At 40.6% G+C, this 11,165-nt stretch overlaps 1 protein-coding gene across 1 annotated transcript in view; it reads left to right on the top strand.

Annotated features, from left to right (window-relative positions):
• The window catches only part of MAP1LC3B (microtubule-associated protein 1 light chain 3 beta), a 25,259-nt gene extending 14,133 nt beyond the window's left edge, over window positions 1-11,126 (top strand). Inside the window, exons 4-6 of the mRNA XM_005862690.2 lie at window positions 5,636-5,691; window positions 8,035-8,141; window positions 9,444-11,126. Of these exons, the coding sequence (XP_005862752.2) occupies window positions 5,636-5,691; window positions 8,035-8,141; window positions 9,444-9,618 (338 nt within the window). The 3' untranslated portion in view covers window positions 9,619-11,126. The remainder of the gene's footprint in view (window positions 1-5,635; window positions 5,692-8,034; window positions 8,142-9,443) is intronic.
• The last annotated feature ends 39 nt before the right edge of the window (window positions 11,127-11,165 follow it).

The raw sequence follows: 11,165 nt of genomic DNA, 5'->3' as shown, positions 1-11,165 counted from the left end.
CGCGTTTGCGGAGGTGCTGAATCACCTTTGGCCCCCGGTCAGCCCTCTGGTCTGGGGGTGCGGGGTGACTGTCCCTCCCAGAAGCGAAAACCCGTGTGAGGAGTGTCGGGCTCGGGGGGAGCCCCCGGACGCCGGGCTGCGACAGGCCCTTTGAAGTGGTGGCTCTGGGATGCAGGTGAATCATCTGCAGGTGAGTGTCCTGATGCCGTGTGGGCACCGGCACCGCCGGCGCTCTAACCGAGAGAAGGGGGAGCCCCGGGGAGCCCCTGAGTCTGCAGGTTCTGCGCCCCGCTCCGCCCGGGTGGGCCGGGCCTGCGGGCGGGACCTGCTGGTGTGCTGGGGGCAGTGGAGCTGGGTGGGTGGGTGGCCTTTCCTCCTGGTGCCAGTGCACCCTCACCTCTATGCCGGCAGGAACCACGTCCGTTCTCTCCCACCTTAGCCTGGAAACCCGGCTTAGGTTTTCTGGCATTTGGTTGAAACGGAAAGTAACATCACAGTAATTACTGCTCCACAAAAATGATGGGAAGGAAGTGATGAGTGCTCTTAAGCACGAAAATTCTGCAACAGCAGCGTGGCCTCCGTGGATGCCCACTTGCGGGACTTGCTTGTGGCCGCTCGGGGAGGGCAGGTGGAGGAGGGAAGCACCAGGTCTCCATGCGCACAGAGAGGGGCCTGCTGCGATCTTCACGGTCTGCAGCGGGGACCCCTCTGGCCAGGTTTCGGGGGTCTAGAAAGAGGTGAGCGTTCATTTGAGCTTGGATCTGGTTCTCTAGATCTCATTATTGATAAGTATTTGATTTCTTGTGCCCGAGAAGTTTCAGTAAATGAAATGCATGTTGGCCTGCTGAGCATATCTTTCCAAACAACTCCTTGGGTAGTTTGTTGGTCAAGAAGACTTAGACGTGCCTTTTTAATTAGAACGTTTCCCTTTAGAGACCTTAGTGAACTCTTACTGTTATTTAGCTTTTTTGCAACCCTGAGAGTGGCATTTAAGGCAGATTTGCAGTATCTGGCTTCCATCCTCACTGACTCTGGCATTTGAAAGTTAACTGGGGACATTTGTGTGGGAAAGATGCCCATTTTCTCAAGACTGAAACTATACTTTCCTCTGCTTAAAGGATTTTTAAGTTATTCTGGAGAAATAGGTTCTAATTAATTGGAAGGATTTCACCTGGAACCTGTGACTCTGGAAGTAAACAAGCAGGAACGCCCCTTCCCTCACTCCCTTCCCAGTAGTGTATCTTACATACAAGGTGGGCAAAAATAGGTTTACTGTGCCATTACGACATTATTTTGTATTAATAAAGCTGTTGTAATAATCATAATCTGCATGCCGTTTTTCATACAACTGTAAACCTACTTTTGCCCACTCCGTATATTGTATCTGCTTTCCCCTTACCTAACCTTTCCTCCCCACCCCCTTTTCTAAGATCTCTTTAATAGTCATTTTGCAGAAAAGTATCAAATATCTCTTAATGACTACTACCTTTCTTTGCTCCTGATTTTCATAACAGCACTGATAATTGAGTTTTCAGAGATTTGTAGCACAGTAAATGAGGGGAATTAATTCTTTGGTGAGAACCTTTGTACTGTAGAATCTAAGACCAGCCTCAGTTAGCTTGAGCAGTTCTCTCTTTCCAAGTGAGTGAGTTTAAGTTAGTTTAAAGTTGAATACAGCTCTGTTGATGTCTTTTTCTATGATTGAGAGGGTAGGGCCCACCCCAAACAACCCCTTTTGTAGCTGAAGAAACTGGGTGGGGCCCAGAGAGGTGAAGAACATGGTCCACCTAGTGGCAGAGTCTGGACTTGTCCTTTTAAACTTGAGATGATTTTCTTCCATCTCTGGTAGGGAGCCATCATTTCCAATACATGATCAACACTCTGGGTCGAGATGCATAGTGAATCCTTGCAGATGTTTTGAAAAATATAATACATTTGAAAAGTTGTATTTGACCAAACAGTATTGGATTCAGTCTTCTCAAATGTTGTAATAATATCACTCCATTTTCTTCTGGAGTTGGCCAGTTTATTTAATATCAGAACTGTTTCCCAGACACTGTTCTGCTGAGATTCAATGGTAAACTTAGGTCTTAAGCTTCTCCATTAATAATCAAAGGGTTAGGCCCTGGCTGGTGTGTCTCAGTTGGGGGTTGTCTTGGCATTGAAAGGTTGCCACTTGGATTCCAGGTCAGGGCGCATGCCTAGATTTTGGGGTGTGCAAGAGGCAGCCGATTGATGTTTTGCTTTGACATCCATGTTTCTCTCCCTCCCTCCCCCTTCTTCTCTCTCTAAAAGTGAACAAAAACTCTTTTAAATAAATAAATATTTAAAAATAATGAAACTGTTTGCATGTCTCAGGGGAAGTTTGTATTGGTCTAAAATAGCTTCAACTACTCTAATAGGTAGACTGGAGAGAGACTTATGCCAAAACCTGGGTAGCACGCCACGATGGGTTGGATATTACGTTTATGATTTATAAACAGATTGAGGAAATACTTATCATGCACGAAGAGGTCGTTGGTTTGAATCCCAGTCAGGCCATATGCCCAGGTTGTGGGCTCCATTCCCAGTAGGGGGTGTACAGGAAGCCACCGATGGCTGTTTCTCTCTCACATTGATGTTTCTCTCTCCCTTCCTCTCTCTCTAAAATCAATAAGAGAGGTATCAGCATATACCATATTTACTCAGTTGCTTCAGGCACCTGGCCAAGACACTAAAGACATTCCTATGCTACTCTTTTCACCTTAAAGAAGTCACTTGTCTTTAATAAAAATAATCATTTTTTGTCTTCCTTTTATGGCCATATTTTGGGGATAAATCAAGATAATGAAAACTTTTGACACTATAGTTTCTTGACTTTGAAGCCTCTCATTTAGAACCTATTTTGATTTTCTTTCTTCATTTACCAAAATAAACCAGTTTCCTATATAAAAAAATCTTTCCCTTATGCCTTAATGTTTTTTGTTTGCTTGTTTACATTTTTTTTAAAAATTGATTTCAGAGAGGAAGGGAGAAGGAGAGATAGAAACATCAATGATGAGAATCATTGACTGGCTGCCTTCTGCATGCCCTCCACTGGGGATGGAACCCACGACCTGGGCATGTGCCCTGACCGGGAATTGAACCATGAACTTCTGATTCATAGGTCAGTGCTCAAGAACGCCAGCTGGGCTATGCCTAAATGTTTTCACTTACTTTGTAGATTCATTAGGACAAGCTTTTAAATAAGGAACACATTCCCATGTATATTAGTTATCATCCACTTGCTAGAGTGAATTCTGATTTCCCCTAGCCTCTGAAATAATTTACCCTGACAATATGGAGATTTTTGTTTTGAAGAGGGCTGATGCTAAATCTGGATGGTAGAGTACCTTTTCTTGGATGGGAGAGTCATAGGGACAGGTCTTAGAGCAATGAAGTTTCCAAGGATAATGTAAAAAAAAAACGCCTCCTTGCCCTGGCCGGTTTGGCTCAGTGGATGGAGCGTCGGCCTGCGGACTGAGGGGTTCCAGGTTCGATTCCGGTCAAGGGCATGTGCCTTGGTTTTGGGCGCGTCCCCAGTTGGGGGTGTGCGGAAGGGCAGCTGGTCGATGTTTCTCTCTCGTCGATGTTTCTGGCTCTCTGTCCCCCTCCCTTTCTCTCTGTGGAAAATCAATAAAATATATTTAAAAAAAAAGAAAAAGAAAAAACTCCTCCTTCTGTATGTCTCCTCTATTCTCAGTATCCTACTAAATACTTCACTTCTGACACCAGACATGTGGGTTTCCCACACATGAAGCAGTTCAGCTGGATGTCCTACAGTTTACCTCAATTCTAACCACTATCTCCCTGGTGATAGCCTCAGATCCAGCAAGTTAAGGACTCAGTCCCGCAAGACTGCCCCTCCCTCCCTAACACTTCAATCACTAATTGCAAGTGCAGGTTGTTACCTGTGCTTCGGACCAGCTGACCTCTCTTTTCCCAGGTGGTCAGGGAGAGAGGCTGAATGTTTAAACCCTCTAATCCAGTGGTTCTCAACCTTGGCTGCACATTAGAATCACCTGGGAATCTTTTTAAAATCCTGATTTCTGGGCCTCCTCCTCCAGAAATTCTGTTTCTTTGTTATGGGGTGGGACCACAACATTAGTAATAAAGAAACAGAATTTCCGGAGGATGAGGCCCAGAAATCAGGATTTTAAAAAGATTCCCAGGTGATTCTAATGAGCAGCCAAGGTTGAGAACCACTGCTCTAATCTTTGTTGGTCCCCTGGCAACCAGCCCCCACCCTTAAAAGGCTTTCTCAAAATCACCTCATTAACATAAACTCAGGTGTGGTTGAAAGGGGCTTATTATGAATAAGGAAAGATCTTTATCACTCATAGGAAAATCCAAGGGTTTTGGGAGCTCTGTGCCAGGACCAAATATGTATTTCTTGTTATAAGTCACAATGTCACAGGTGAAAACCAATAGGTTAAATTCACTGTTAATAATAGCTAAATTTATGTTTATCCTCATGTATTGAATAAGAATATGCACTGGGAAGAATCAATGAGTTTGCAGTCGTCTCTGTCTATAGCAAATATGTTTTTATTTTTAATATGTTTTTATTGATTTCATAGAGGGAGAGGGATAGAGAAATAGAAACATCAGTGATGAGAGAGAATCATTGATTGGCTGCCTCCTGCACTCCCCACACTGGGGATCAAGCCTGCAACTCTGGGAATTGAACCATGACCTTCTGGTTCATAGGTCGATGCTCAACCACTGAGCCACATGGACCGGGGGCAAATATGTTTTTATTTAGTAGTTTATCTTTAGAGCTGATTTAGAAATGTTGGATGGGAAAATAGAAATAGAACTTATGTTCATATTTGAATATGGGAATTCAATAGTTTTTATGGAGAATACTAATTTTTAAAAAAAATCCAAACCAAAATGGCAGTGATGTTAAAATAAATTCATATTTATATAGGTCATAGCATCTTTTTTTCTGGAGCTACTAGTATGAGCACTTTCTCAGGAAGTTCATTACATTGATCATTTATTTGCAAATATATACCATGAGAATGAATCCTACCATAGTAAATCAAGGTGATTTTATTAATTTTTGTTAGGTTTTAATTAATGCCATCTTGATCATATGTTCATGTATTGCTGTATATATGACATGTCCCTCCAATTATATTGTCACCTTATTGAGAACTGGACTTGGCTTATTTTTCCCCCCGTATATTCCCCAGACAGCCTAATGCAATAGTTGAAAATATAAGTAAGTGATTATATTAAGGGGGAGAATACAGAGATATTCTCAAAAAAGTGTTCAACAGTAGACTTTGTGTTTATTTGGGGCACTGTACAAAACTATTTAAACTCAAATAGGGCATTCTTTTCTCTCTCTGGTCTTATAACTCCTGATAAAACCATGTAATTAATTGCATGTTGGTTTCCATATAATTGCCCTTGGCCTCACATACCAACCTTTGCCAGATAGGAAGTGTTAGTGCTTGGTTTCTTTCAATTCTAGAAGATTCGTCTACTGTTTTGCTCTGCCACAGATAAAGATAGCTGAATTCAGATATAGAACTCAACCAGCAAAAATGCAGGAAACAAGCTGCATTAGGGCCCTTAATAATCCCTATATCTCTTTTCATTGCACAACAAAGAGTAGAAGATGTCCGGCTTATCCGAGAGCAGCATCCGACCAAAATCCCGGTAGGTAGTTTTAGTTACCTATGTATGTTTCAGTGGTTAATAATGTATGCAGCCCTGGCCATGTTGCTAAGTGGTTAAGAGTGTTAGCCCGCACACTGAAGGGTCACGGGTTCGATTCCCAGTTAAGGGCATGTACCTGGGTTGCAAGTTCAATCCCCGGTCCTGGTCGGGCGTGTGCAGAAGGCAACCAATCCATGTCTGTCTATCTCCCTCTCTGTTTTCTCCTCCCCCTCTCCCTCCCTCTTCTCTTCAATGGGAAAAAATATATGTCCTCGGGTGAGGATTAAAAAAGAAAAAAAAAGAAACTCCACTGCTAAATTCTATAGAAGCTTTCATGTTTGGCTTTCTGACTGGTCATCTGATACCAAAGTAGGAAAAAGAAGATGAAAGATCCATGGGGGGGGGGGGGGGGGGGGGGGCTGTAAAGTGTACAGAAAAGATAATAAGATGGGTCTGCTCAGCAGTTTCACACCTGTAGGATTCTATAGTAAAAGACATGTTCTTCTGGTTGGACTGGCTGGAGCTTTCACAATAATATGTCCTTGTACTTGGGGTTAACATATGGCTTAGAGGTGAGCCTTCTGGGGAATTACCTTAACTTTAAGTGTTTTTGTTGTTTTGTTTTGGTTTTTTACTTTTGAGTACCTGCTATATTTATTTACTAACAGGTGCTACCCCTTGGAAACAAATAGCTAGCCCAAATGTCTGCCAGAATTAGTTCTACAGAATCCTTTTGAAATGTGAATATCTGTGTACATTAAAAGTCATCTTTTCTGTTAGTAGTTTCAGGTTTTTTGCAGAAATCACATATTTGTACTCCCTTGTATGTGTTTGTGACTCACTGCACAAGTTTGAGAAGCAGACTCACAGCCACTCACATGTTGAGAATCCAATGGGTGGATGGACGGACAAGGCACAGGCAGTTCCCTGGTCCTCCACTCTTCATTCCCCAGTGGTGATTTTTTTTTTCTGTGCTCCTGTCCATAGCCCTTACCATTAAATGAAAATTTGAGAAGGTACTTTCAGATTTAGTAAAATGCCTTATTATGAGTTATGCATCTGGTCTCCCCAATTGGAAGAGTCAAAGGAAAAATTTAAAGAAATAAGAACTGAAAAGTAAACCAATCATTTTAGGTAATTGAATTTTCATGGATATCACCACCAAATAGTGAATAGAAGCAGCTAGAACAGCTTCTCCCCAAGCAGACCAGACTCAGCAGCTGAAAGCAGAAGGTACCCAAAGTCATCTTATCTAGCATTTTCCAGACTGCTGTGTGTTCCTTTAACAAAGGATTCTAAGATCTTGAATTTTTTCTTCTCATTCCTTACTTCTGCTTCTTTCTGGGCCAAGAACCTATGATTTCTGTATTGGCTCTGATTTCTGCTACCACTTAAATCTAGGCAGGTATACTCTGTCCACTGATTATTCCTTGTGGATATCATGTTCTGAACACACAGCCATAGATAAACTCATCATTTAAACAAGGAAGGTGATGACAGCTTCACTTTTTTTCCTTCTTCCCTACAGAAAGGAAGTATGGCAAGGAGCTAATGGATTTATTTCAGTTCATAATGTGAAACCATTTTTGTTTCCTGCATATTTCAAGATTCTTGACTTTAATACTTACTAAAGAAATAGCAAGAATATTTTATCAAAATGAAAGAAATCTTCAAGTAACAAATTGAAGATTTGACCTCTACTTATCAAATATTTACTTAGGATTATTTTCATGTCAAATAGAGAAACATGTCTCTAATATAAAAAAAAAAACTGAGTCTAGCCCAGCTGGTGTGGCTCTGTGGTTGAGCATTGACCTATGAACCAGGAGGTCACAGTTTGATTCCTGGTCAGGACACATGCCCGGATTGCAGGCTTGATCCCCAATGTGGTGTGTGCAGGAGGGAGCCAATCAGTGATTCTTTCATCATTGATATTTCTATCTCTCTCTCCCTCTCCCTTCCTCTCTGAAATCAATAAAAATAAATTTAAAAAAAAACCTTAACACTTTTATTAAGGTTTGGTGCAAATGGTGGTATTAGAATTGATACAAACAGATTCATATCTTTACACTTAAGCTGCTACCAGCCTCTGTTCTGAAACTTAGGGTCTTTTTCTGACTAGGTAGTATATTTTCATGGTTCCAAATAACAAAATACTTAGCAGTTTCTTCCTCCACCCTGCTCACCCCCTTGGAGTGAGCTACTTTGTCTCTTGTGTACCATTTTATAAGAGATATAGAGCTATGAGGAAACTAACAAATGTGACAGTTACAAACATAGGAAGTATTTTATTTTTCTCTCTTAGTGACTATTTTAAAATCACATTTCTGGCTTCATTACTAGGTGATAATAGAACGATACAAGGGTGAGAAGCAGCTTCCTGTCCTGGATAAAACCAAGTTTCTTGTACCTGATCATGTCAACATGAGTGAACTCATCAAGATAATTAGGTAATCACCTTTTTGTTTTTTTATTTCTTTAGGTAACTCATTTTTATTTTATTTTATTTTTTATCTTAGGAGGGGAGGTGGGGGAAAGGAAGGAGAGAGAGAAACAGAAACATTGATCTGAGAGAAACATTGATCGGTTGCCTCCCGCGTGTGCCCCACTGGGACCGAACCCAAAATCTGGGTATGTGCCCTGATCAGGAATCGAACCCACCACCTTTTTTGTTGTTGTTAATCCTCACCTGAGGATATTTTCCCATTGATTTTTAGGGAGAGTGGAAGAGAGAGGGAAAGACAGAGAGAAGCATCGATGTGAGAGAAACACATTGATTGGTTGCCTCCTGCACGAGCCTTGACCATGGCCTAGGCCAAGGAGGAGCCTGCAACCAAGGTACGTGCCCTTGACCGGAATCAAACCCGGGACCCTTTGGTTGGCAGGCTGATGCTCTATCCACTGAGTCAAACCAGCTAGGGTGAACCCACCACCTGTTGGTGTAGGGGACGTCCTGATACTCCAACCAAGCCACACCAGTCGGGGCTTTACTACTTCTTTTTTAAAAAAATATGTTTTTATTGATTTCAAAGAGGAAGGGAGAGGGAAAGAGAGAAACATCAATGATGAGAGAGGATCATTGACTGGCTGCCTCTTGCACGCCCCCTACTGGGGACCGAGCCCACAACCCGGGTGTGTCCTGGTGGGAATAGAACTCTGACCTCCTGGTTCATGAGTTGATGCTCAACCACTGAGCCACACCAACTGGGCTAAGTTCTTATTCTTTATCACACTTAGTTCTGATTAAAATTATTCAAGCTTAATAAAACCATAAGATGTTTCATTTCTTAGTTTTTTATATTTTTTATCTGATCCTTTCATAACATCTAGTTTAGATGTCCTTTAATCAGAAAAGTTACAAGTTTTGTGTAGCAAAATTAAGAATTCAGATTTGGTATAGTGGTAATAAATTGTACCAGCTTACGTCTTAGTTTGTAAATATTTTGAACGGTTTTTCTCACATTTTGGACACTAATGACACTCTTCAGACAGCATAATAGTTTAAAACTCAAGAAGGTAGTAAGAATAACTTAAGGATTATCACTAATATTGATCATGAATATAATCATAGAAAATGTCTTGTGCTTTATGAGAAGAAATATTAGTCATCATTGGTAAGGTATACACTTAATTTTGCCAGAAGCAGCATTTACAAAATCTTTATACTTTTAAAATCAATTAGTGGGTGATATTTTTACATATGTTCCCTACTTATTGATGTATCAATATTTTTTCACATTTTCTTTCAATAGAAGGCGCTTACAGCTCAACGCTAATCAAGCCTTCTTCCTGTTAGTGAATGGGCACAGCATGGTGAGTGTGTCCACACCGATATCGGAAGTGTATGAAAGTGAGAAGGATGAAGATGGATTCCTGTATATGGTATACGCCTCTCAGGAGACATTTGGAATGAAATTGTCACTGTAAGACTAGAAAAATCCATCTGTTCTAGAATTTTTTAAACCCTTACCAACGGGGAAAAAAGGGATGTTACCAACTGAGATTGGATCTGTTCATCTAAATCACAGATCATCAAAAGAGTAGTGTCTGGCCTAGGAGTTTTAGAAAGTTGTTTTTGTACTTTAAGCAGAAAAACTGAGCTCCAAGCAGGCACATTCAGCTTTGGAAAACTATATTATTTAACCTAGGCTGTCTTGTTTCAAAGTTTAAAAATAAAATACTTTGCATTCTAACTTACCAATAAGATAGATCTTCAAGTTATTTTAATGTTCTTTCCCCAATAGGAACTTGCATTTTGAGCATTCAGAGACAGTAAGTCAGAACCTGCCAACTTCTTATTGAAGGGTTTCTATCCAACTAGAGAAATCTCAAGCATAGCCCCCCAAACACATTTGCCATAATACAGGCTAAATAAGAAAACGGTGAACTGCTGTTAAAGGTTCCTGATTCCTATCAAGTGTACCCAAGGCAACGCTCTTGCACTGTTAGGAAGTTCTTATTTGTTCTCCAGACAGTAACATACATGATGACACCACTGCTCAGGGGGAACCTTGAATAATTTATTTTGGTCAAGTTTCTCAAAAGGCCCAGAGGAAAAAAGTGACATTTCTTCTGTTTTGGATATGCTCTGATCACAGAGCTCAAAATAGTGCCTGCTTTGGTAAAGAAACAAGCACTTGTATCAGTTTCATTCTTTAGGACAGTGGTAGAAACTACAGAATCCTGCAGATGATCCATGTTTCATGTTAAGTGTGTGACTAAAATATGTTGTTAAAAAGTTACCACATTTTTTAAAGAGTATTTCAGTCATCACTGTTAGGTCAAACCACCATTGAAATTCCCCCACTCTAAGCGCATGTCAATTGTGAAGAAAGCAGTAAAAGGAGATATATTCTCTTCACAGATATTAATGTCAAAAAGTTAAACATTTCCCAAGTCCAACCAGAATAACCAATACTTCCTACTACCTGCATGACTATTAACTATTTTCATGGAAATATCACAAAAAGATCACAGACCACTTTAGACTATATGTAGCAGGTCATGATTTGCCTTTGTGTATTTAGATGTGTATGGAATACTTGTATCAGTTAGTGGAAATTATTTACTATAATGTTGGGATTAGGCAATATTACTGCATATGGGCTCCCACCCCCCAACCTCCTATCACCTACCCCTACTGCTGCATGCGTCTGTCTACATGGCTAACTTTTAATATGTATATTTTTACATTATGTACATTCTTAATCGGCCTGTCTTGTTTAGATTGTATGTCACTATATCTGACATTCTTGTAACTACTGTGTGATCGATAAGATTCCTATAAGAAATTCTGCTTTTTAAAAAACAATACCATGCTGAGAGGGGTGACATATCCCACGTTAGTGGGTAGTCACTCTATATTTATAGGATCTTTAAAACAAGTACATTTTTAAATGAACTAAGGTGAATAAAGGCACAACTAAAAACTGTCATTAAAGCTCAATTTAATGGATCAGTGTTTGAGACCTGCA

This window comes from Myotis brandtii, unplaced genomic scaffold (genome assembly GCF_000412655.1).
Source record: "Myotis brandtii unplaced genomic scaffold, ASM41265v1 scaffold165, whole genome shotgun sequence".
NCBI classification, from domain to species: Eukaryota; Metazoa; Chordata; class Mammalia; order Chiroptera; family Vespertilionidae; genus Myotis; species Myotis brandtii.
Note: the sequence above shows the minus strand (reverse complement) of the source record. Positions and strands in the feature narration are given on the sequence as shown.